The sequence below is a fragment of the Necator americanus genome, chromosome II (assembly GCF_031761385.1).
Source record: "Necator americanus strain Aroian chromosome II, whole genome shotgun sequence".
NCBI lineage: Eukaryota > Metazoa > Nematoda > Chromadorea > Rhabditida > Ancylostomatidae > Necator > Necator americanus.
In genome coordinates this window covers 14,035,650-14,062,872 of record NC_087372.1, presented here as the reverse complement: position 1 = coordinate 14,062,872, position 27,223 = coordinate 14,035,650, and the positions used below count along the sequence as shown (strand labels likewise).

Genomic DNA, 27,223 nt, shown 5'->3' with positions numbered 1-27,223 from the left:
CCGGCTTTTTGAAAAAGAAGTGTTTTTCAAATATTGGTGTTGGAATATTTACATGTCCTAGAATCAATAGAATATCTCCAAACACTGATTAAAAATATTTCAGCGTGACAGAGAGTGAAGTGCATAGATTGAAATACAGAGGAACTACGAAAAAAAAGAACGAAAAAATCAAAATTTTGTTTTGACAATGTATTTCAGAACGAATGTAATAATGGGACTGTGTTGTCTTTTGCAATTCTTTTTTGCAGAGGAGTTTTTACAAAAGAGATAGAAACTACCACCAAGAAAAGAATATTTCAACTTTATGTTGTTTTGAACTGTTTGGATTCAATAGAAATTAATTGTCAAAAATGTTCAAATTCTGCGCAGATTGTTACTTGAAAAATACGTTGGGTAGTATTTCATAAAAGGTATACCCTACAAAATTGTCATTCCGTTGTTTCTTTTGTATCTAAAGACATTTCATAGATTTCATAGAACGTGGAAATATTTCAACACCAATATTTTCAAAACGTTTCAGCAAATTACCTACTTCTACTACTTGGTGTTTCTTCGCTTCTGTCAGATACCAAATTTCACATTTGCCATTCGTTCCTCAGCTGATTTTTAACGTTGCATTTTTGAAACACAAGGAATATCCAGTATATTGAAGTGGCAGTAACGAGAACTTTCGCAGCAACGTTAGCGGAAAATCGTTCTCAAGAGGGTCGTGTGCAGTCACCACCCTTGACCTTGATCTTGATTTTTGCAAAATGGAAAAACTGCAGAGAAATTCACTCCATCGACACCTTTCTGAAATCGTGACATTTACGGCACTACGGGTGATTTTAGCGATTAACACTGACCTTGATAGCAAATGCCTGTTGGACTAGTCGGATTTTGTTAGGTTGCAATAAACATTTACAACTTAGCGCAAAGGAAACCTAAAACGGCACGTATGCGTGCCTTTATAGTCGAAAATTTGCGCTGTAAACTATTCGAATTAGTATTTCTGGAGACCCTAGGGGTTTTTTTTGGAAGTTAGTTGACAAAAAGTTGGGAATCATAGTTATTTCTTAAGTTTTTAGCAAATTCTTATTTTTTTTCAACTAACTTTTATTGGACCGAAAGAACTTGAAAAAAGTAAAATCGAACGCTGACAGCAAGAATTCAAACCCATAAAAAAGAACTTAAACCGAATTAGTTTTCATAAAGTACGAACTGAGTTATTGGACTTTGTTCGAAGTCATACACATTTTGACGCGCAGAAAAACCCAAAATTTCGCAATTTCCTCGTTATGCTTTTACGGTAGCGTTACCGTTGAAAACTCGGCTGCCGCAATGTAGCAACAAGGAAAACTATTGGCTGCAGATTTTGATCTCTATACGTACTCTAGTTCTTCTTGTTCCTGCAAAACTGTGCTGTGCGAAATGTACTGTTGACGTCATTCTTCATCAACTCGTGCAGTTGCGCTGTTTTTATCCCTATCTTCAACTGTAGATATATTTTTCATGCAGTAATAGCACCGAAATCGTTCTTTTGACTGAAAATTGGTTGACTATGAAAATTCGTCATTGTTGGATCAGACCAGATCATTGTTCTCAATAAACTCTCACTGCTAAGTGCAAAATTTCAATTTTGTAAGGGACTGACCTTTCGTTCAAATAAAAAAGACTCTGGACCGGGGGTGCCCCATCCGCCAACACTGTTTGGTGTGATCATAGCGCCTCTCACCAAAATTCATATTAGATTATTAGAACTATATTTAACAGCCGTAATATGAGTTTATTTAAAGGCAGCATACCACGAATCTGAGGTGGTGCGGACTTCAGGTGGAGTATTCGTATACGGGATAGTAGATTACGGAGAGGGGTGTGGTTCTGTCCATTTCTCCCTAATTGCCGTAAAAAACGGCCCGGAAGAGGCGGCGCCGCACAGGGCTGGCGCGTTCCAATCGAACTCCTTGTAGAAAATAGTGCGCCGGAACGCTCGAAGCCATATCTTCCTTCCCGTTTTCTACGGCAATTAGGAAGAAATGAACGGAATCACGTTCTTCCCCATAATCTACGGCGCCGTATACGAATACTCCACCGGAAATCCGTATCACTCCAGATTCGTGGGGTTTAACGCGACTAACCTTTCCTCCTTCTCTTTTGCTCTCTTCATTTTTTTCCTTCTCCTTCCACCACAATTACGAACCCCTCTTGCTCCTACATCCCTCTTTTAACTCCTCGTTGAGAAAATCCCAATGCTCGATGAATCTTGCTTGCAATTGATGAATACCGAACGCTGTGGCACGGCAACGTCTAACGCAGCGAGCAAAAGAACAAGTTAGCACACGCTCAGTAATACAGTAACGAAGGATGAAAGGGCGAAATGTTATGAACAGAGCGATCTCTCTGTACTGATATGAACCTAGCTAACTTTGCGGACAGTTTCAGTACTGTCAAAGCTGTACAAAGCTAGCTTCGATGCACACACGCAAAGTAGTTCAGACTCGATGTTTGTAAACTGTGGGAGGAGTCTTAAGGATTCACTCCGTCATCTCTCATATTCTAGGAGAATGGTCAATTTTCCTTCCAATTTACATGATGTAAAAAAGTAGTGATTCACGTCAAACATGACATAAACGTAGAGAGCGGAGGATCGCTATTCAAGGATAGCTTTCTTGAACCCATACCCATATCCAGGCCGTTTACATCAGATTGGTGCTAATCTATGCAGAGCTCAAAACTACATCGCATGCGACGATTATTCAACGAACTAGTTAAGGCTGATGAAAGTTCACTCGACGAAACATCGTGCCGCAATAAGCACTGTAGTTGCTGCATCAATAGAAGTTTAAAAAAAAACTGAGATCTGTGACCTAAATAGCAACTGCTCATCAGAAAATCGGAGCTTGATCAAAAAAAAATGTTCCGAAGAACTAATTTGAAAAAACACCCTATTGAAGTGGGCACGAATAGCTGCACAATAAAACTTGTCCGAATACCTTAACATTCGTGGATGGCCAATTAGCGAGGATCTGGTATATTTTACTGATTGAATTGTCGTTAATTGTCACGTAAAGTCCCCTAAAAACGAACATAACATTGCGCTAGATTGAGAAGCATGTCGTGAGCTTTTTTTTCTCAAAGTGAAATATGCATTTGCATAGAATTTTTTTTATGTCACATGCCATTCGATGGAGAACTTCTCCCTCAACAATGTCCTATTCTGAATTCTTAATTTTATTTATTCTCATTTCTTCTTTCAAATTATTAAAACGGAGTGTCCATGTTGACCAAACGGAACATTTTTGACACGTTCAATCTTTGTGTGATTGATCGAGACGATGAGCCTGCTTGTGAGAGAGAGTTGATGGAACTATGGGAAGAGCAACACTTTAGTGTATACCGACAAATAATTCGCGGTAGGTTTTTTGTTTCAAAAAAAAGAAAAACGAAAAGAAAAAACTGGAGAAAACCCATTTTTCCTCAATCTCTAGTAATGGGGTTAACCGATGGGTGATTCGTTCTCGAGATCAAAACTACAAATTTTGAAGCGCGAAGACAAACGGCAAGCACTATTTTCAAGCATTGCTCCCCCATATACAACGTCAATCTGAGCTTCAGCAATCATATCGTCTCGAAGTCTTAAGTTCAAACTACAGTTTTTTTAAACAACAGTTTGGACTTAAGACTTCGAGGCAAGAAATGTTCATTTAGTCCACTAGATGGTCCACTTTAATGATCTGAAAAAAAAACAAGATTTAATAAAATTAAGAAATTAGAATAAAACTGTCATGTTGAGTGAGAAATTCTTTCAAATGCTATGAAACGTACCGGCAGTACTTCTTATTGTTGCCTGTGTCCTTCTCTTTGAAAAAAAAAGAAAACGGCAAAGACTTGATCCTCAATCTAATAATTACTATAGTAAAAATTGAAAGAACAAACTTGGGATTTCGATAGATGAAGCCGAATTTCTGACACGCCTGACCGACAGTGGGTGTATATACAATCGGCATCAATTCTTTGATGTTATCGCACAATACTCGATAAAACAGTTTCTCATTGCGGTCTTGAAGACTATCTATTTGAACATATCTAAAAAGTACTAAATATTGTAGGAAGACATGGAATATTTTTGATAAGCAAACTTTGCGAGATCATTAGGTTGTTCTCGAAGTTTTGTTATCACGCGGTATGCTTGTTGTTCGGCAGTCATAAAAGCAGGAGGAAGAAGGCCATGGATACCAAGATATTGACGCTCATATAATGAAAATGCCATCCCCTATAATACCAGCAACATGAATTACAACAGAACAATGAAAGAGCACAATTATTGATTACCTTGTTCAAACTAGGCGTTTTCAGCAGTTCTAGCCCTCTTTTTAGCGGGGTTATTCTTTCCGGGCGGTAAAGTTTGTGTAGAGCCAACTGTTTGGGGTCACTAAGATCTACCTCGGGACCATTTCGTAATGTGGGCGTGATTGTCAGACTGCGTGAACTGAAAAGCAGTTTTATATTATAGGTTTATATTCGCCCATTTATGTAAGCAAATTTTCTCGACTTTGTGTAAGCAATAACATAGATGTAATAAAATCATATGGTTGGGAGCTCAACACTTCATTCGCAAACCACAAACTCTAGAGATTCATTTAAGTTGGGAAATTAACATTACAAGATGCATGCAAACCTTTTACTTAAAGGCACGGTTATAACCATGACTGAATTTGACTTGATCTAAACGGCGGGCAAATGTTTCGGGCTAACGCAGCTATCTGCGTCCGTCCGCAAAATGTTGAACTTCCTACCAACGTCATGTCCTCAAATCCTCTTTCACAATCTCTGTCCTTTCTTTACTTTCACTGGCAGCCAAGAGCTCTTTTCCAATCTAAGTCTGGAGGCCAACTTGGACAATCTGATCAGACGGCCTCTTCATAATGTGACCGAAGAGGCGTAGGAGCTTCTTTAACTCCTTTCATGAGAACAGACAAGATGTTAATGTTTTCTATATGTCCTCCGCAGTGTACCATTTCCACTCCTTCCGTTATAACTTCGAGGTTTTTCGTTAACACACCATGGGCCAGAGGCAGCCTAACGGTAGTCTGACCAGCTTTCTCTCTATTAAGTTCAAACTTATAAATCACTATTGACGTTGCGGTGATTCGTACGTTATAACAGAGCAAATTGTAGATAGAAGGCTTAACTTCGTTGGCAAAGGGGTAGCCCATAGCCAGTTATCTAAGGAGTTGAATCCCGGATTGGCCTTAGCGCATTTTTGTTGAATATCTCTATCGCAACGACCACCGTTTTTCACCGCCATAGTCTATCGGCGCGAAGCGAGTTGAGATGCCCGCCTCGATAAGGAGAGTAGAAAGCGGCTTCAAAACCGATTGTCGGCCTATGAATGTGCTCGGGTTCAGACGGTTTTGCTAGTTGAAATCGCCAATGCTGTGGGCGGCACATGCAGAATTTTACTTGGATTTTGTCTCCGCAGATGCAAAGACAAATTTTCGCTGCGGCATTAGAACCGGGAGCATTCCCTTGTAGCGTTCTGGACGTATTTTGTGAAGGAATCTGCATCACAAAGCCCGCAATGTTGTTCTACATTCTTTGTCCTTCTAACCTGTCAACGATTTTCGATTGAAGAGGAAGTTCTCGGTTTCTCTTGTTGAACAGTATCTTGAAGTTAAAAAGAACTAGACGGTGGTCAGAGTCGAATCCGACATGCCAAACAGTTTTAGATTCTCGGTTTTCTAATAGAGAGACTGAGGAATGTTCCTCGTCAGAACGTAATCGAGCTGAATTTTAAGAGGGAGCATCTTCCGTTTGAGTTTGTCTTCTGGCGCCAAAGAAGTTGAACCTTGCCGAGTAAGCTGATGGCGCCGATGGCTCTCAGAAAACGTGGGAATAATGGTGATGTTTGCTAGCAGAAGTCTACAAGATGATTTCCGTTGTCCGATAGCTACAAGTTTCCTTCGCGAGATAAAACCATTTTTCAAGCACGATGGATTGTTGTTGGAGTCCAATCATTGCATTCGCATCAATTCCGACACTTATCGCCTGCTGGCTTGGATTTTAGACATCATCATATTGAGTTCACAATAAAACGTGTCTCCGTTATAGTCCTCACCGGTTGCCGTATGTATACAAGTATATGAGCACCTACGATACAGAGATTGAGTCCTCTGCGATAACGCAGTCCCACAGTGATGCACCTTGACGACGTAGGTCACCCAAATGAGGGGGGTGGGGGGGACTAAAGGGGGGGGGAAAAAAAAGGGGGGGGCTTTTATAAAAAAAAAAAACGAAAGGAAGGGGCGGCCCCAAAAAAACCGCCAAAAAAAAAAAAAAAAAAAAAAAAAAAAAACTTTTTAAAAAAAAAAAAAAAAAAAAAAAAAACCCCCCCCTCCCCTCTCTCCCCCCCTTTATAAAAAAAAAAAATAAAAAAAAAAAAACCCGTTAATTCGAACTCCTACATCTACGACGTTGCAGTAAATTTCTCATACTTTTCGCGCTGCCTCCCATTTTCTTCTCATTCTCACTTCTCTTCTCATTTCTTCTCACTGCAGTAAATGGTGTTATTTTCAATTAATGACATGGCGATCTCTGATTCCTCTCTCCTGCAATAGAGCGAAGGGTGCATGCAGCTATTGTAGAAATATGGGCAAAGCAGCTTGTTAGAGCTCGCCAGACAGCTACTGGCAGTTCGACGCTACAAAGCGAATGTCAGTTGGCGGAGATTCTATGTCCCCCTCGAGTATATGATTTAGCGGGGTATGGCTCTGGCAGTGTGCTGGATGACAGCACCGTTTTGCAATCATTGAAAAATTGCGCCATATACAGCGCGAGTAATACAGTCCGTACGTTCCCAAGACGTATATCCAGCTGCCTGATTGTTTTTGTTGAAAGCAGGAGAACTACTAGCAGGTAACAATGAGACTTGTATAAGTATAGTCGTGCGAACAATCTTGAAATGTCGAGCTCTATGCTTCACAATGTCAAACAAATCTGGTATCTTATTGTGTTTGATTATAAAAATATGTACATATTTGCTAACATCTTATACTTTGTTAAATATTAATAAGGCAACTGGTTTTTACCACACACACACACACCTTTTTCACGCTTTTTTACCTTCGCATCAAGCCAAATATTGTTAAAAATACTGATTATCCTCAAACAACAAACAAGAAGTAGGGTTCTTTCCAAGCATTCCAATAGTGAATATGAGGTAATGGCAGGAGAATATAAGTTTCAGAGAAGAATAGAAACATGTACTCACAATTGCCTCAAGCAGTCAACTTCACAATAACTCAAATGCAGTGCTAACTAGACTTGGGAGAAATGTGAAAGTTGATTAAAGGCATCACCCCATGAATCTGACGTCGTATGAATGTCAAAAGACTATACGGGGTCATAGATTGCAGAAACGGGTAGGATCCCGCTCATTTCTTCCTGATAGCCGTGAAAAATGGTCCGAAAGATGCGGCGAATGCACAAGGGTGGCGCGCTCCAAAAGAAGTCGTCGTAGGAAACAGCGTCCCGGAACGCTCGAGGTTCTATTGGAGTGTGCCACTCTTGTTGCGCCGTATCTCCCGGGCTGTTTTTTTTAACGGCGATTAGGAAGAAATTAGCGGAATCTCACGCGTTTCTTTAGTCTACGATCCCGTATAGTATTTGGCCATCGGAAATCCATACCACGTCAAATTCGTGGGGTGATGCCTTCAAGAAGAAAACCTGCGTAAGTCATATACAACAAAAAGTTCAGGAAAATACACACCTTCGATCACCTTCGGTCAATGAACAACTTCTAAACGTTGTATTCCAAGATAGACCTTCATGTACAAAGAACTACAACCACGTCACTTCAACTTTTCATCGGTACTTTTTCATGATTCTCAATCTATTTCAATTCCGACCATACTTTGAAACCAGTATTCGCACATTCTCGACAAGTTCCTTTGCTTTCAAAACACCCCTCTGGATGTAAATAACGTTAAAAACAAAATACTTGAGAGAAAACAACGAGCTTTCCTGGGCCAAAACAGTCCAAATGCGAAACGTGGACAAGTAATGACAAGGGTATGAAGACTGTGCAGATATACGATTAAAACTAACTTACTCACTAACATCAGCAGTCACGAATATTGCAAAAAAGTACATTCAATGGGAATGCATTCAGTATAGTTCAGAATATACATTAAAAAATAGATAAGATGTTTATGCACACGCTACGATCTTTAAACCATAGACGCGATAGTTGGAGCTGCTGCTCCGATCCCCTTCACTTTTGGACACTTGATAAAGGGATCCTCGTCACATTAGTTGCACCCCATTGAAAAGGAAAATCGCGTGGTTCTTCAGTGATCTAATATTTTCACCTGGAAAGGGTCCGGCTCCTCCTCATCGCTCCTATGCTTTAAGCGATGAAATTCCGGCTCGTTTGTGGAACATTGAATGGTATTTAATAAAACCATAAGATTTGCTTGGTAAATACCCACTAGATCTTATGCTCGTTAACCAGCAGTCGAGTAGTCAAGATTGAGAGCACATGAAATTGTGAATAAAGATAAGACCAACCTCTGTTGTTGCAACGAACGGAACATCGCGTGCTCCTGCTTTCCTGAAAAAAAAAAACATGAATAAGAAGTAATAAAACTGCACTTTGTATAAAGAACACAACGAACAAACCCAAGATAATAGACAACATAACGACAACATATAATTCTCGAAAAAATTTGGGACAGTAGTATTGAAAAGCAGCTCAATAAATAATGAAAGATGTTAAGAAAAAGTCCAAATAGAAAAAGTTATCATGTGCAATCTCACTGCAAGTCCAAAACAAGCAATGCCTTAAACACTACTCCACAACACATTTCCAAGAACCGTCCAAAAGTCGTTTTATAAATACTTGTCAGGAAGTTTTATTGCTTGTGAAAGAGATCACTGAAAAGAGCACCTTTCTTCTACCCGGTTTTCAGTGTTTCTTTGGTAATACAAAAAGACAAAGGGCTTAGGTTTCACATATAGTCGGGTTAAAACGACATGAAGCACGGACAGTTGCATAAGCGGTTTTCCGCTCGAAGCGGTGCGCTGGGGAGAGCGTTTCGAATCGAAGTGGAACCACGGCGAACGGGGGGCACTCAGGAGGTACCCAAGCGAATTGGGCTGCACCCAATTCGCTTGGGTACCTCCTGTCTTGCAGGCACACAATATTCCTGGAGGTATATCTTGCGGAAAGGATGCCGTATGATCGCAGGTCAACGATTATTTCTAGATTGTTTCTAGACAAAACTTTTCTTTCTAAACATGAGAAAATATGGAGTGAAATAACGGGAAAACTTACTTTCAAAACTATATTCTAATAGTTACGATTTCTACCTTCTTGTACGAGTAAAGATTTGTTTTGAAATTCTACTCTAGTTAGTCGTCGATATATATATATATATATATATATATCGTTATTTTTATCGAGCAATCTTCATTTACAAACGGATTTCTCATTGTGGAGCTCATTTCTTATCATTTCATTTCCCTATAAGCTTATTTTGTCAGGATATCAAGGTAGAAATATCATGCGCCTCTTAGGTGGAAGGGGTGGGCGGAGCCTAAGGATGGACAGTGCACCTGGACAGGCGTAGCTTCATGTCGCCTTTGCCCAACTATATTGTCCAAAAAGGGAGTAATATAATCTCATCAAGTATTTTTAAACTTTTTGAGTCCTTCTATAGATATTACGATTCCGAATTTATAGGAATATTCACATGCTTCGTAAAGGGCTTAAATTTCAATGGTGCTTGATTATCAGATGGCAGTTCCACAAAGTGGATCATCGAGTTTTTTTTTTTTTTGTAAAACGTAAGAAGACAAAGCCGTAAGGGTGATTCATAGCAACAACTCCTCATCTCAGGAAGTCAATGTTTGCACCACAACTTCTTGATAAAAGAACTTAGCCAACATCAATATAATAAATTTCGGAGTTTAGAGGATGTGACGTCGTTGTTTACGAGAAACATGCTCTAGAAATCTGACAAAGCTGAACGATTGCTGTTTGATTAGTGTTCTCTAGATATATACCAATCAAAGCAAGAACTTCAAATATATACTGATATAGGAATATAATGTACAATGCTCGTTCACGCTTGTACTATATTCATTAGAATGTTTATATGCAAAAAAATCTACAGAGTTAGTGGATGTTTGGACGGTTTTGGAGTCGGTGGGCATTATTAACTTAATTTAAAAGGAATTCATAAGAAGCTAGCCTAGTGAAAACCAAATCTATAGTCGGGTCAAAACTGCATGGAGCATGGTGGAGTTGCGTAAGCGTCTGCAGTCGAAGGAGCGCGGTGCAGAGGGCGATTGGAGACAGGGAACATTGCGAACTGCAGCAATGAACTGTGGTGTAAGAGGTCCTTACACGATCCGAACCGCTACGCTCCGCCGCACCGCCTCAAGCAAAACCGGTTCCGCAACTGCACCGTGCTTCATGCCGTTTTGACTCTACTAGGTGCTTTTTTTTCTCAATTTTTGGCACCTACCACTTTCGGTAATCCGGTCGCGCCCATAGCTCTGAGAGAATTCTCTCCCACCTACTAGTTATTGGAACTTATGTGAACTTTGAAGTCTCTCCTCTGCGCTGCACTTGTCATCTTATACTACTTAGATTTATAACAAGGAATACAAACGCTCAAAAAAGTATCAACTTTTCTAATCTACATTCATCATCCTACGTTGGATTGTGAAAATCTAAATGGCATTCATGGGATCGACTACTACACTAAAAAGAACTGTCGCGGAAAAATGTTTTTTTTTTATTTTTTTTGTCTGCTTGCTTGATATTCACGCAAATTAGCTGATTACTCAACTTTTCACAGCTCGCAACTGCTTGTGAATAGTCGAAGTTTTTCGTTAAAAAATGTTAAGTAGATCGACCACAATCGTCGACCAAGTACACTACGATATGCATCAATTCCTTTTCTTAGGATCGCTTCATTTTTATTTTATTCCTACATACGAGTAATACTGCAGCCGACTGGAGTAGCAATGGCCCCACCTCGATTGGGACTGCTGGACCAACCGCACCGCGTCGAGTGCAACCACTTGCGCAACGGCACTAGGCTACGGGCGTCTATAGTCTACAGGCCAACATACTATAGTCCGGTCGTTTTGACTGGACTACAGTATGTTGTCATCTATCTACCATACATTTAGTGATACCTACACAGTCCAGCAAACTTTCCAATCGCTACGTCATGGATAGGCTCAAGCAAAAATACTTTGTTCTAACAGACTGTACAAATCAAAATCCGGATCTAAGTCTTATTGAGCATTGCTGCAAATTGTGTGCACCTCTTGGAAGCAGTGCGTAGGGTGTAATGTTAACAGGCGTGATCAACGTGAATATATTCACGTAACACTGAAATGGTGAACGAAATGAATTGTAGCATCGCGCAAGCGTCCATACTAATTCGAGTAATCCTCGCTTCTACACGATGCGGTTTCACGAGCCACAAAGCACAAATTTAGCGAAAAGAAGAAATCACTATCCCAATTAATTTACAATAAAACATCATGTGCGTAATAATAGGTTCATTTTAAATCTTAACGAGCATATAGTCAGAATACAGTAGGACATAATCGCCACTCGAATGCATACGCTATTTTGAAAAACGTGCGCGCATATATCTACAATGCTATAGTCAGATCAAAACACGACAGTGCGTGCGCGCTCGAAGGTTTCACCAGCCCCTTAGCCGCTATGTTTCACCGAAACGCCTCGAGAGAAGCCGCTTACGTACTTCATGTCGTTTTGACCCTGCTATAATACAGATGAAGAAAGACCTTCGAGTTGAAAGTCATTGTTAACTTGTTCAGAATTAAACACAACCATCTTGAATGAGGTTCAAGCCAATGAGGCATTGAGCGGAACATCAGATTTGGGGTAAAATGTCGTTTGGGGGCCACTCTGACGCACCCAAATCGAACTGTATCTGGAGTGACCGTATAAAGAGAATCGTGGCGAGAACTTCGACTGTGCCAATACTGTGCCCACACTCAGACCGCGAAAAAGGCAATGAAGCACAACAGGCGCAAAGACGTCCAAAGAGCACGTTAACCGTTCTCGTCGCTAAATCATTCCACTTGCTTAATGGGTGCCTCTAACTTGCTGACTCTTTGTGACTTCAGTCAGGTTGCTGACTACCACTTGGCCGGAGCTTGCATCGAAGTCGAAGGAGGAATTCGGCGAAAGGCTCGCTGAACGTGGATTACTGTGGAAGGAGCGACATTGCCCCTATTGCGGAAGTCCCGTCAAAGGCATCACCCCACGAATCTGTGGTGGTACGGATTTCAGGTGGGATCGTAGATTATGGAGAGGGGAGCGATTCGGTCCATTTCTTCCTTGCAGTAAAAAACGGCGCGGAAGATGTGGCGCCTGCGCAAGGCTGGCGCGTTCCAGTCGAACTCGTTGTAGAAAATAGCGCGCCGGGAGCTCGAAGTCGTATCCCGGCTATTTAGGGCCACCAACTTGCGAATACAAATCGAAAATGTGTGAATAAAAGTTATTGCATGCATGCTTAGTGATCGTAGTGTGCTATGGAATTCATTTTCGGTTTTTTTTTCATTGCAAGTAACACATGATATGACTTGGTTAGTTGTTTCTCGTAATCCTGTTCGGAGTACAACGAAGTCAAAGATGGCTACTCAGTGGCGCACTTGTTTCTGGAAGTAAATAACTAAATCAGTTGGGGCCTAAGACATAAGCATTAGGCTTAGAGGATCTATGACATATAAGCTAACGTTACTAAGAGAAAAAAGTAAGACAGATCGTCCAGAAGTAAGGGCGCCACTGAGTCGCCCCCACAACTACATTTTTTCCCTTCTTTAGAAGATTTGGTAAAGTTAAAACAGTAGTAGTTCATGCTCTGTGTTCCTTTTCACTTAGTAGCTTCAACCTACATGCCGTGGATGCTCTAGGACTGTTGCTTAGGTGTTATGACCCCGACTGACTCAGCTACTCAATTGTGCTCCGTGTCCTTTGAACCCCAGATTTGAACAATGACGCTTGATGTAAAAGAGGCGTAGCAAAGCAAAGGACTCGACTATGATCAAAAAAAGAAAACGATCGATTACTTAAGAAACACATAGATGAGAGCACAGAGTTCTCCCTTAAATTTACCAAGAAGGAAAGGACAGGAATTACTACGATTTTCGGGTTTGTAACTGTTTCACCGCGGGAAAGGGAATGGTGGGGATGACCTAAAAAGTGGTCATAACGACAATCTCAGTAGACTTCATGAGGTCTGAGCCGCTAGACGAAGTTGGCCTATTTAGTGACGTTAAGTAGCATGATTAACTTAATTGTCCATCGTGAATGTTATCATTTCTGTTAAAATTTATCGTAATAGAATTTTCGCTTCACTTGTAGTCTAGCAGGTGAGAAAATAGTTCAAAATTCGCTTTGGCTTCCTACTGCCTGGAAGTTGATTGGAAATATTTTCGAGGATCTTCGTAGGCTAAATAAGAGGGTACCCGACATTCATTTGCATTATAACAAAAGTGACTGCCGCTAACTTGCTAACTCTTCGTGGTTTCACTCTGAGTACTATGTGCCTGGAACTTGCATCGAAGTCCTAGGAAAAATTTGTAGAATCCAGCCGATTCCGGTTTAGTTCGGGAATCAAGTTACGTTTCGCCGAAGAAGAGGGCCTCCAGCATAGGTCGAAGACCTATTATAAAGGAAAAAATGAAAAGAAGGAAGCACTAAATAATGCACTAAAAACGATGTTATACCAAAAGCAATAACGTGTGCGACTGGTGGAGATACGGCGATGTGATAATTTATAACACGGCAAATAGAAAAAAAGTCACTGGCGTATCAATCCACTTGGGATGCGCCAACGCGTTTTACTGGAATTCGAAATCGTTGAGGTTTTTGGAACGCGTGTTGGCCTATACAATGACGTGGCAAAATAGTAGTTAATCGGAACGGTGGCAAACCGATGATCAAGTCATTGTTTTTATTTAAAAAAAAACATGTTTTATAAAACACGGCAAATACGACAAAAAATCGCATACAAAATAATGATAGATAAGTATCTGTTGATTGTACTTTTGCCCACAATACACTACACAAAGTTTGATCAATTTATACACATTAAAGTCATAACAAGATTCACTGTTATTAACAATCATGAAAGGACAAGGTAACTTATGCTAGGAAAGCTAGTAGCACAATTTCAAAGGGCAAAATAGTAGCTAATCGGAACATAAAAGAAACCAGAGGATATAAGAACATCAAAGCATTAGGGAACACAGCAAAAAAAGTACTGTTGTTTTAAAACCCGCATTAGAATGGCTGATGAGATACATCAAATACGAAAAATACAACATACAACTTACATTAGCACATAAATCTCATTTATACCACGTGATCACAAACTCAAAGCTAGACTATAACGATAGTTGGAAGCACCAACACACCTACCGATAACTAAGAAATTCGCACCTAAGCAAAGCATCGAAAGAGCTATTCGAACTTACGCAACCTTCTCCGCACCTCTTGAGGTACGGCGTCACCAGCCCCATAGATATCAGTCCTTGGTAACTTTGCAAAAGAACCATCGGGAAATACCACAGTGTATTCCACTGCCTTTAAAATGCATCTGTAGTAGCCATCGTAAAGTTCACCATCGTTCCAGCGTACTTTTACCTGAACATAAGAATCGATACATGTCAACACTTGGAAGGACAATGGGTGTTCTCCTATGTCCTCTCCCGACGGCTAAATAGTGCAAAAGAAGCACGCTGCAACAATTTCGACTAAGACGAAATGAGAACAACTCAAAAACGCAAATTCAGAAAAGGTGGATTGCATCTGTAGAAAAAAAAACAAAAACAAAAAAAGCAACAATTTCCGAGTGGAGCAAGTGGCTACACTCAGCAGATTTCTCATTTTCGTTACAAATAGCACACAACAAAGTACGATATTTTGATAAGGAGTGCATCAGTCTGGGAGGACATAGCAAGTGAAGAAAGCTCTGAAAACAGCAAACCGCTCAAGCTTCACATTCATTAAGATGACACTCAACTTCGAAATAAAAAAGCAAACAATTCAAAAAAAGTAAGTACTTATAGAGTAAAAAGTTCGTTTTACAAAAAGTACGTACTTACAGAACAAAGCGCGGATTTCGCAGCAATAAAAACTAAAAAGAAATCATAATTGCTACAATATCAATCCCTAAACTGCCTCAGAATAAAAGAAAATAATCAAAGAAGTTCTGCTAAGTTCGAAGCCCTGGCATGTGCATGTATTAGCAGCTAATGGGACAACAATACGTGCAACAGCCACACCTACAAACAAACATGCTGACATGGCATGCCAACGCACCCTGCTGCCACTTTGATGTTGTCCGTCGGAGCATCCTTTCCGATTTATACAGCAACATTGAACGATGTCACCAGGGAGAGTGTTATCCGAAACGGAACCGTCTTCAAAGTCAATCGTTAACTGTGTTCGGAGCACAAGGCGATCCACTCTGCCCTGTTGGACTCGAGCACCGCCGTCCATCCAAGCAATCACAGTATCACCCAAATTCACATCCATCAGTGGTCCAACTGCAACCAGCCCCGTCATTTGCTCTGTCAATAGAAGACCGAGATTAGCTGAAAAGCATTACTGGGAGTGCTGAGAAAAATATTTGACAAGAATATTTCGTAGTATCTTTGGCATTGGCATTTTTAACTTTTTTTTTCTTAGCATTTTTGCAATGAAAAAAGGATCCACAATTAATTCCTCAAGGTTCTCTTCATACCGTCTAGTGCATTTCCAATATGAGCAGCGCAAAGAAACTATCGAATTCAGAAGACATAACAAGGGTCAGGCGTGTGAGTGGGCAAAAAAAAAAAACTTCTTCAAAGCTTCCAGAAGTGCGAAAGTTCGACCTTCCTTGAATCTTGGCATTGAGATTATAACTTGTCGATAGTCAAATTGAAGCAAGATTGTTAACAAACTTTATTACGGCTGACGTTTCGGCGAGTCCAAATCGTTGTGCTTACCTAGGTAGTCGCGCTGACGTCATATTACCGGACCTGTAAAGTTTGTTAACAATCTTGGCTCTTGCTTCAATTTGACTATAGACACTCGCCACTCACATAGCAACCAAAACTTTGTTATAATAGATGGAATAAAGGAAAGAAATTAACGCTCAGTAAAAAGTTGAAATAAAAGAATACAATATAGTAAAAATTATAAATAGCACTACCATGAATATTAATATGTAGTGCCGCAAGTAAAATAAAAATATAATGTAACATAGATGCCATAGACAGCCCACTGCAAGAATTAGAAGTGTCAGCACGTATGTTCACATTTAAGTTGCAAAGATGAGAAAGATATCAACGTGTCTCTAATGGAACAACTTTTCTTCTAACACTGAACGGTCGAAACTTCGATCCTCATCGGAATCATTATTTTTGCGAAATAAAAAGAAACAGCTGAGAACTACGGTTAACATGTTTAAAAACCATTTTCACTTTATTTCCATTTACACACAATTATTTATTTATCACTTACACACAATTTTACTCATTGACGACGAAAACGAACGGTCAAGAGTTCCCCTCCGGGATTTTTTCATGTTTGTAAAATGAAAAAACAAGTAACACCGATGCAGAACCCTTTTAAAAACGTTTTCACACTATTTCATACATCAGACACACACACACACACACACACACACACACACACACACAAGCGCACACACACACACACACACGCGCACACGCGCACACGCACACACGCGCACACACACAGAGCTTTACTCAGTGACAGTGATTAGATGATGAATAGTTCGACCCCTTCGGAACCTCAATTTTTGCAAAAATAAAAAGAAAAACTGCAGAGAACAATATTTTATCTGCAACTTCTCTGAGTTTGTATTTACAGCATTACTTCTCGAATTAATGTGTACCTTGATACGAAATAACAGCTCGACTAGTCGGATTTTGTTAGGTTGAAGTAAGTATGGATAACGAACCCTAGAAAAGACAACAAAGATCAAACAAGGTTGCACTTTGTAGAGGAAGATTCGTGTCTGCGAAACAGATAAATTACTTCTTTTTAGAGACCCTCGGTTTTTTTCTGAAAGCTTTTTAAGAAAAGTTGAGGATTTTACCTACCCTTTAACTTCTTCGCAACTAACTTTTGAGAGAATGAAAGCCACATGAAGAAAAGTGGAAATGAATTCTGATAACAAAAAATCATCCCCTGTAAAAAAAAACTACAAACATTTGTTTTTATAGACTACGAGCTGGGTTATTCGACTTTGCGGGAAGTTATGCAGATTTTGACGCACAGCCGAATATCTGAAATTCCGTACTTTTTCTCGTTTCGAGATTACGGTAGCGATGCTCAACAATATGGTGCCATATTTTGACAGAACAATGACAGATCAAGGATGATTTTCAACTTAACTCTTAACTGCAAATTTTTATCTCTCTGGGTGTTCTGGTCCTTTCAAAAGCTAGTTGAGGAAAATTCCAAAACTTGAGAAACATTTAGGTCTCAAGAAACATGAGAGAGTTAGAAACACCAAACTTTGAGCAAATATAGACAAAATCTATCTCTACAACCTTGCAAAATTGTATTACAAGAAATTTATTTTACGCGTCGTTATCCAGAAACTCGCGGAGCCTATTTTGCACTAATTTCACTCGCATATCAGGCTGAAGATGTATTTTCTTCGCTTAGTAACAGCATCGAAATTGCTTTTTTAAGCAATGATATTACAATTCATCATTGTTGGCTGAAAAATGTGCCCTTTAGACTCTTTAACGCTATATGCAAAATCTCACTTCTTCAAAATCACACTACTTTTCTTGACTTTATACTTATGATATCGCATTTCTTCTCATTTCGATATCGTTCTTTTTTTTAGTACTTTTCCGAACTAGATTCGGACCAATAGCAGTGAAAATCTTTTCGCAAAATTCTCGAGAAAATACTTTATGTCATCTATTTTTCTAACATTTTGCACCACTTAACATGTGTTTATTTAACTTCGACTACCCCACGTCATTTTCTCTCTGCTTTCTTCATTTCTTCTCCTCTTCCGACGATTCTTACTGCTACCCACATCCCCTCTTACAAACCCCCTCCATCCTCTATGAAGAGGTTCTCAACGTACGCTTGACCCTGGACATGACTGTAACTTGCAATTGTATAACATGGTATATAGGAGCAGCAAGAAAGATCTGTTTTTCCGTGGCCCTCTTAACTTTTTGTAATACAGCGTACTTAAAAACCCAAAAATGTGGACAGTTCTTAAATATGAAAAGAAGCACACCTTGCAAAATCCTGCCCGTTTACAAATCCGGTTTCCAGCTTTTTAAACTAAAAATTAACAAGCATTTAAGAAAGAACTACAACATTCACTTCTAAAATCACATCAACTCCCGCTAAATTTTTCGAGATGATCCGACAATACAACCAGTCTCTGTTTCTTAAGCTGACGGTTGCAAGCGACCCGGAGTGCAACAAGGAGTGCAGCTGACAAACGTCCACCTCAATCTTTAGCTTCACCGCGCCGTTTATGCAACTGAACCGAGCATCACGTCATAGCATCTATAGCTCAATTTTGCATTATCAAGACCAGCGTTGCCCTACACAGCATCTTCTCGAACTTTTTTCCCCCTACATGCACGGATAAGTTTCTCGGTGTCGCCAAAGATAGGATGTTCTACAAACACACCATTGATGTTTAGACTGGAACGAAAGAAAAGCAGTGGAAATTGTTCCTTTGAACACAACTTTTCAACTAAAGAGAACAGATTTCCATAGTTTTGGGAGATTCTTGTGTTTATAAGCGAAATAAACATATTTTAGGGAAGATGATTCTCTACAAAGATTTAAAAGTTAAGTTAACTGCGAGTTAAGATCTGACGTTCAAGTTGACAAATTAATACCTTCTTCAATATAAAATTATAACAAAGTTTCTTTTCAAATGGAGACTTATTGAAATCAGATATTAGATAGTTTCCTTCAGTCAGCTTCATTGAGGTAGTGAACTAACAACAGTTGAAGTTTTCTACAATAAAGATGGAGTTCCATACCCTCCTATCAAATTTAGTCGATAGTGATCAGAGGGCGGTGATAGTCTTGAGAAATGTTGCGAAGAAAACTACTTAACGTGTAATGTAATTTAATGCTCTTTGAAAATTTTCAGTCAACATAATAACTTTGACTGACAATTCTTGTTGTTTTGCAAGGATGCATGCAATTGGCGAACCCGTAGTATGGGCGAGCCGGGGTACTCTCCGGTGGAGTTCCAGTCCGTACGAATGAGTGATACGACAATGGCACCGATATAGCTGGTCCGAGTCCTTTCTTTCCCTTATTCTGATAGTTTCTTCGTTTTTTTTTTTTGTGCTATTGTGCACGAATATTACTACAGTAGGGTCACAATGACATAAAGCACGTGTAGTTGCATAAGCGGCTGTGCTCGCGGCGGAGCGTAACGACTATAATCTGGGGTGGACCTTTCGTGACATCGCTGCTCGCTGTAGTTCGTGGTGGTACCCACCTCGCTATCTCCACAGCGCCGCATCAAGAGCATCCGCTTAGGCAACTGCACCGTGTTTCATGTCGTATAAGTGGGTCAAAAGGATCTGAAGCCTGGTGCAATTACGAAGCTGGGCTGCGGTCAGAGTGATGTCAATAGAATCAGGGGTTGCGACAGAGTTGGGACCATCGCTATAGTAGGATGAAGATGACAAGAAGCTCGGCCCAATTGCGCAAGCGGTTGAGCTAGAAGCTGCGCCGTGGAGCGCACCGGTTGAAATCAAATGAGGACGCTTATTAGCAATACATTGCAGTTCTAGTGGAGCTAGCGATAGTCCCACCTCGATTCTAACCGCTAGCTTAACCACAACGCTCCTGGTACAACCGCTTACGCAACTGCACCGAGTTACATTTCGTTTTGACCACACTGCAGCTCCATTCAGAGTGCACAGCGCCGCCTCGAGTGGAGTCTACGCAACTGCCACAGACTTCAAGTTGTTTCGATCCACCCATACCTTAAAAGCAGAATTTGCGATATAACTTAGCCTAGCTAATCCTGCGAAATAACACAAAGGGGAGAACAGATCTTACGCGGAGAAAAAAACCAAATGGGAATTAAGCAAAGAAGAGCTCCGAGGAGCTTAAAGGCAGCACATCACGAAATTGAGGTAGTTGGGAAAATATAGAGTTTGAGCTGGTGATTTCGAGTATGATCGTAGCTTAACTCAACGCCCACTAATCGTTCTGAAAAAAACAGCCGCTTACGCACTGCATTCAGCTCGATGTCGTTTTGACCCGACTGCAGCTACTCCTTGCTTGATAGTAGATAGATTGGGAAGACCACGCGGAGTTTTACCGAGGATGACAATTGCTTTTTATGATTAGAAACGTCTAATAAAAATATGGGGGCGGGTGTAGTGTAGCAGTTAGAGGTCCCGCTTCCTGCACGATCGATCGGAGGTTCGAATCCGCCCTAGTGCTCAAAAAGCCTTTCATCCCTCCGGGGTCGATAAATTGGTACCAGACTTGTCTGGGAGGATAAAAACACTGAGATGACACATCGGCTAGCCACCGCAAGTCATTGTATAGGTCAGAGGTAGTGGGGCGCATCCCAAGCGGATTGATTAAAGCCAGAAACTTTATCCTTTTATCCTTTAATAAAAAATATAACGAAAAAATGTCAGAATCGTACGAATGAATCGTCCATAAGGGATGCGATTCCTTTAGTCTTCCATTTTAACTTTCTATAGACTAGGATTCACATTTTGAAACTGCGCTTGTTTCCACGAGATACGTGAACACTGCATCTTCTGTATGCGCAGCGTCAGCCAGTGAGTGGTCAAAGGTCAACGAAGTCTCATCACCAGTCTATCCGAGTAAAACCAATGAATAGGCTGCTGAAGAGATAGGAGCGTATAAAAAAGGGCGCATTCTAGCCTATCGTGTAAGAAAAAACATCGTTTCCACACCGCTTTTCTCGGACGATTAGAGAGAATTGAGTGAGATCACGTTCATATGCGTCATCTACGCCCCGAACTCTACACTTCACCACAGTGTTCCCAGTTACGTCAGTTTCGTGATATGCTACCACTGAAGATAAGCTTTAACGATGCCATTGTCATCAATAGATCAATCGAGTCATATTGGTAATGTCAAGTTAGCCGAGGCTCCCCGGAGGAGGTAGAGCGTCAGTCGACACACGTTCGACGCCGAATATGGAACACAAGGGTGGATTGTGCATGACAACCAAAAAGTTAGACATACAATAACATGTAGTCCCTACACATACAAGTTTAGAAGTGTGGAGGCAAAACAGTGTCTTACCCTCAGATGTTTGGTGCCGGTCGCACACCATTGCAGTTATATGGGGGAAAGTGCGGCGCTCGAACAAAAACCCAGCTTGACGACCACAAGTCACATGTGCCAAAAGGGGATCAGCATCCTTAACTGTCGCTATCTATCAAACTCATTGCAAAAGACACTACTTACAATGACTAACTTCATCACACGCTGAACACCTTACTAGCCCTTCACGGCTGTTTCCACACAAGTCGCATTGAAAGCGAGAGGATTCGTAGGTGTCTCCCATAGCAAGAATGTAGTCACGTGGGAGATATTTGCTGCAAGGAACGATTTATCAAACACAAGTAATAATATAGAAACTAACGAATGCACAATATTCCGTTCGGAGATGCTTGTTTCGGAGGCGGATGCGTGTAGCAACATGTGGGATTGTTGGCATCATTAAAAACTGTGCGTCTGAAAGAAAGGCGATCATCGGATGCACAGAGACTAATCGCTTAAAGGCATCACCCCACAGATCTGAGGTGGTACGGATTTTAGGTGGAGTATTTGTATACGGGATAGTAGATTATGGAGGGAAGGAGGGGGTGATTCCGTCCATTTCTTCCTAATTGCCGTAAAAAAACGGCCCTAAAGATGCGGTGCGCACACAAGGCCGGCGCGCTCCAACTCGTTGTAGAAAGTAGCGTAAACAAATTTAAAAACAGTAGAACCAGGAAGCGCCTTCGTGCAGATGAGTTTAATCTCTCTTTACACACTGGAAAATCTGTCGAAAAATGTAGTACAACTTGGTTCTAGTAATTCCCGGCTGTAAAGAAACGTCTAGAAATTAACCATGCGAGAAACCAAACCAATTCGGTTCGAGATTTATTATTTTGCTATACTCATTACCTTATTCAGTAGGAAGTTGAAGTGACTATTAATTTTTTGCATGCGGACGGAAATTACTTGTTTAAAGTTACGAGGAAAAGAAGCGCTGTGTGATTGTCCGTTCGCTGTCCCTTTTGTTTCTCGCAAAAAAGCTGGAGCTTTAATTCCTGTTTCTTTTTGTACGACAACTGCTCGAAACAACAGTATACTTCACACTTTCGGTTTTCTACAACAAATTTCTAGGACGAAAAGGCCTTAGGGAAAACGAACGAATTAATCCAAAACTAGATTTTCAGGAGGAAACGCCGTGTTGTTTACTGACTTGTTGGGACATAGCCGAAGCTCCAAAAGCAGTTCCATTGTTCTTACGATCCTCTGATTATATCTCGCTCACAATCTAAAGCAGCAATTCTGCCCACTTTTCGCCAATATCACCAATATGAATGCTAGGCTAGAGTTCTACGTTATCTGCTTACAATGGATCCATCTTGCTCGTCCCTGTAGTTTACTTTGGAATTTATAGTTATATAATTTAAATTATTTATAATAATTTATAGTATATATAATTTAAAGTTATACAACTGTAACCGTGATACGATTTGCATACTTGGTTGTTTTTTTTGTAATGGTGCGAGAATTCTCGCAATGATCTATCTTGTCACACTTCTCCTCCTAAAGATATTAAGCATCACCCCACGAATCTGGTTGCAGATTTGTGTATTCTACACGATGAGACTATGGAAGGGGGTGATTCCGTCCATTTCTTCCTAATTGCCGTAAGAAACAGCCCGAAGATGCGAGCCCAAGTTGCGCTCCGGAACTCCTTGTACAAAATGGTGCGCCGAAACGCTCGAAGCCGTATCTTACGGGCCGTTTTTTACGACAATTAGGAAGAAATAGACGGAATCACCCTTCTCTCCATAATCTACGATCCTGTATACGGATACTCCACCTGAAATCCGTACCACCTTAGATTCGTGGGGTGATGCCTTTAAATATAGAAAAAGTAATGTTCCTGGAAGTATGATCAAGTGAAACAGGTCCTTGGGAAATGCCCCATCTTTGTATGAGATTTTTTTGATGAATCTCTTAGATATACGCGTTAGAACTAACCGGTTGAAGATGGCGCATATTGTATGCACGAAAGCAGAAATATCAGCACCTGCACGACACGGCATGAGGGCACCTCCTCTCAACTCGCATAAATGACAGGATCTGCCACGAATAGCAACGTCATCGCAATCTCCGCAGCGCAGACATCTCCATGCATCTTAAAATTCATTTTTTTAAAGTCAAAGTGTACAAAGTTGAACTATCAACACTGTCACATTTAATACAAATTGAGCAGTTCATTATTTCTGTAATAAAACACCTTTAAAAAGGTGACAACATGACAACCAGATCTTAGAACAACACGTTCGTCGTGATCTGAGTTATTTGGTAGACTGTTGATCATCAAATTTTCTACTTCTTTCACTTCACTTTCACATTGGGATTCTCAATGAAAGCTCATATAATTAGTCAAACACTACCTACTGAAAAAAATGACGAAAAATTAACTGCGCAAATAATATCATAGTTGATTGCATAAATTCACCAGATATTGTCAAGTTCGAAGGACCGCCATAGCAAGAAGGATGTACAGTAACTCCGCAGTTCGAGCATGTCAAGAGGACATCATCAGGTAAATCAACAGCGGGGAGTCGACGCTCATCCTTGGCGAAACAAAACCCAGAAACTAGTCTGGATGATCTGTGATGATGGAACTTTGCTAAAAACAGTAAAGGAAAGAAGCTTTAAAGAAACCTCTGTGGAATTTCCCTGCAGAACGAAGACATGTGCAAAGGCTGAAAATATTGACAAACAGCGCAATGAGGCCACGAACGAGCAGCCGACTGATTGAACGCCTTTTCCGCGAAGAAATTCACGGATTCATTGGCCCACAATAGAGCTAAAAGCATAGTTTCAATACAAATGAACAAAAAGATAATGGACCCTTTAAAAAGTCATTTGCACAATAAGAAGATCTGATTTCAAAAAAAAAGTGCCGAGGAATCTTGAATATGTTCCGAATTTTATTTAAAATATGAAAATTACAGAAAACACATTCGCAATCTTCAGAAAACAAAAGTCTTAAAAAAACATAAAGGGATTATCTAAAGGGGATTGTGTCACACGCGCATAGGCGGATTCATTTCTAGCCCAGTCACGATTCTACATACAAGTTGAAAAGTTCCACTTTTTGGTGCGCAACGTCGAGAAAAGATTTTTGGAAAGAACTATGCAATTCACAATACGTAGTGAATGACTGAAACGTTTGGGGAAACAATGTGAAAATAAATACTCATACAAATATTGTTTTTCCAAGAAGCCCGTAAGATGGTCGGCGACAACTGGGAAGGCGGTAATGGTGTATGTAGTGATACGAATTCATCAGATACGGTAACAGCGTTGCCTGAAAGAATATGGTTTTAAAGTGAAGACGATCATTTTGGAAAAAAAGTTGCCGATTGTGTTCTACGTTTGCTTCAGGTCTCTACTCGAAAATCCCACTGCATTTATGCATAATTCGCAAAGTAGCTAAAGGGAGAGAATACTTTCTTGTTGAAAGTAGCAATCGCGATCCCAAGAATAAAATGTAAGTGTCTCAGTAATCAGCAGGAAAATAAGGATTTTTCTGACAAAGGAAATAAGTAGTAAGATGCAAATGAAAAAGCATAATTTTTTATGCTAACTCGGCATCATACATGCAATAGTCGGAACCGGTTCCCCATCTAAATGCTATATGTAAAACAACTATGCAAGAATATGTACGCAACAAAAAAAATCAAACTCATGCCATGGATATACCGAAGAGCCTATTCTACCCGAAAATTGAATGCTTATTCTTATGCATTTTTTCAATGAAAGAATATAAGACAGTAGAGATTAAAAAGTCCACAAGTTGCAACTAAGCTTCAGGGTGGATCAGCCTACTTCTTCGTTTTTTCTCGTTTTTTCTTTTGCGAAACCGAACTCAACCGTCCGCCGCTAAAATACGATTAGAAGCAAACAACAGAATCTTATCTGTTGTTTTGAAACATTTATTTTATGAATCTAGCATTTGTTGTCGAGAAAAACAACTTATCAGTTCTTTCTTTTTTTTCTCGATAACAAATTCTAGATTCATAAAATAAATGTTGAAGCACAAATATATACGGAAGAGAACTGATTTGTACAACCAAGAACACAATACAATGAGTTGAGAGCAAACCAGAGCAAAAACACTAACCGCTATAAGCGTCATTGCCCCTACGACGTTTCTTTATATGCACATCGGCGTAGTCGCTGCCATGTTCGTCCCCTCTCTTCTTTTCTAGAACACCGCACAAAGCTTTTGCTAATTTAGTGCTGTACCCAGATATCAGAGAGGAGAGAAGAAATTGGAGGTAAAATAAAACGCATACTTTTGCACTGCACTGCATCAGCATTAGTGGTTTTGGGAGCGTACCAATACGAGTGCCACATCTTGAAATCGTCATGACGGTACTTCTGCATGAAAGGCTGAAAACAGCAGGAACGTTGCAAAACTAGTTTGTCACTTCTTCCTTGAGTGTATTTCTGTTCGAATTCAAAAATTCTGCCAGATGCTTGCAGTAGACTCCGCGCATTGCCGAACTTCTAGCATCGAAGCCGAGCGTAATGCAATTTTAACAGCATCGAAAACTGTCCGCAACGTTATGTATATCTTGGAATAGAAGGGTCGCTCTACTTGTAACATCATCTTTTGTTACTTTATCACTTGCCTTTCTGCCTCACCCTTGTGCAACTATCAGACGCTGCCGAGACACAGCGCTCGGTCGCGATGTTCACCAACCGACTGTGACGCAATATAGCTCAATGAACTATGTCAGAACTTTACAAGCCATTGAGATGATAAATAGGAGAGAAAAACACTCCAGTGAGTAGAGAACTCTTGAGATTTTCTTCTAAGCCGATTTCCTGCACAATGACAACGAGTTGCATGTGTGCCGAGAAATTAACAGAAAAAAAAATGATGTTGAGTCTTTTCTTTCAGGAAAATGTTTGATACAATGATAACAGGATGACCTTCAATTTACTAAGATTCGCCTAGTAGTAGATAAACCAGTTATCTGACTCCGATCTCATCTCAGTTAAATTACGACCACACAAGCACACTCATCTCATTGATCAGGTCTTGTTTACAAGTAATAGTTATTCAAAAAGGAACAAACCGTCATGTCAATTTCAACCATATCCGAACGGCATTTGCAGAGGACAGCGTTCTTTCCGAAGTCGATCCATCGATCGGTAGCAAAGTTGGTGCTTTCCGCAATGTTGTAACCAAGGTTAAACCCCATATGGTATCCCTATAAGAGTAATTCAATTTCTGTTGCAAGAAAAAGCTGACAGAAGCTAGCATTACGTGAGGAAATGTTATGATGAACTCATTGGCATTCTGTGTCATAGTGCCGTATGGAATTTTGTGCATATCCAAAAGAGCAGGTAGAACGGAAAAACTCTTGTGTCTCATAAAGGCCTAAAAACAAAAAACAAATAAGAAAAATTAAATAAAAACAAAAAAAATAACACGTCTAAGAAAAATGCACTTGTGGAATTAAACAAAGAAAAAGACACACCTTGCATTGTCGATCATATGTTGGAAATTGCTGGCGCATGAGTCTCTCGAAACGATTCGCCGCCTCGGGTGGCACGGCGAACCAATACTGAAACAGAGCAAACAACTTTGCAATCATGTTGTGAATGAAAACACATGAAAAACATACTTTCGGAGCTCCATGATGCAAATAGTTAATGGAATAAAGTTCCATATCCTCGACATGCCAAGCAAAAGAAGCTCCGTACATGCCGAAATAAAGGTAAACCGAATTGACGCCTCTTATCACCTAGGAGAACCACTATCAGACAGAAACTTTCGAAAAGGGAGGGGAGAGAGAGATTAAGACTGCTCAGTTACAGCACAAATAATCGTACTGAGACCTCAAGGATCGTTAGTAACTG

The 27,223-nt window shown here is 40.3% G+C and overlaps 1 protein-coding gene across 2 annotated transcripts in view; it reads right to left on the bottom strand.

Moving 5' to 3' along the window:
• RB195_017788 (uncharacterized protein) overlaps positions 1 to 27,223 on the bottom strand; it is a gene marked incomplete at both ends in the record, with an annotated part of 44,980 nt that overhangs the window by 8,180 nt on the left and 9,577 nt on the right. Inside the window, 20 exons of one of the 2 annotated variants that reach the window (XM_064184932.1) lie at positions 2,973 to 3,054; positions 3,916 to 4,065; positions 4,119 to 4,252; positions 4,312 to 4,468; positions 8,548 to 8,590; positions 14,512 to 14,680; positions 15,359 to 15,609; positions 21,353 to 21,470; positions 21,528 to 21,648; positions 21,704 to 21,787; positions 23,315 to 23,471; positions 23,799 to 23,953; positions 24,008 to 24,152; positions 24,552 to 24,656; positions 25,473 to 25,556; positions 25,648 to 25,744; positions 26,437 to 26,571; positions 26,628 to 26,741; positions 26,842 to 26,928; positions 26,989 to 27,108. In XM_064184932.1, coding sequence (XP_064040813.1) covers positions 2,973 to 3,054; positions 3,916 to 4,065; positions 4,119 to 4,252; positions 4,312 to 4,468; positions 8,548 to 8,590; positions 14,512 to 14,680; positions 15,359 to 15,609; positions 21,353 to 21,470; positions 21,528 to 21,648; positions 21,704 to 21,787; positions 23,315 to 23,471; positions 23,799 to 23,953; positions 24,008 to 24,152; positions 24,552 to 24,656; positions 25,473 to 25,556; positions 25,648 to 25,744; positions 26,437 to 26,571; positions 26,628 to 26,741; positions 26,842 to 26,928; positions 26,989 to 27,108 — 2,508 coding nt within the window. The remainder of the gene's footprint in view (positions 1 to 2,972; positions 3,055 to 3,915; positions 4,066 to 4,118; positions 4,253 to 4,311; positions 4,469 to 8,547; positions 8,591 to 14,511; positions 14,681 to 15,358; positions 15,610 to 21,352; positions 21,471 to 21,527; positions 21,649 to 21,703; positions 21,788 to 23,314; positions 23,472 to 23,798; positions 23,954 to 24,007; positions 24,153 to 24,551; positions 24,657 to 25,472; positions 25,557 to 25,647; positions 25,745 to 26,436; positions 26,572 to 26,627; positions 26,742 to 26,841; positions 26,929 to 26,988; positions 27,109 to 27,223) is intronic. The other variant, XM_064184933.1, reaches the window with a different exon arrangement.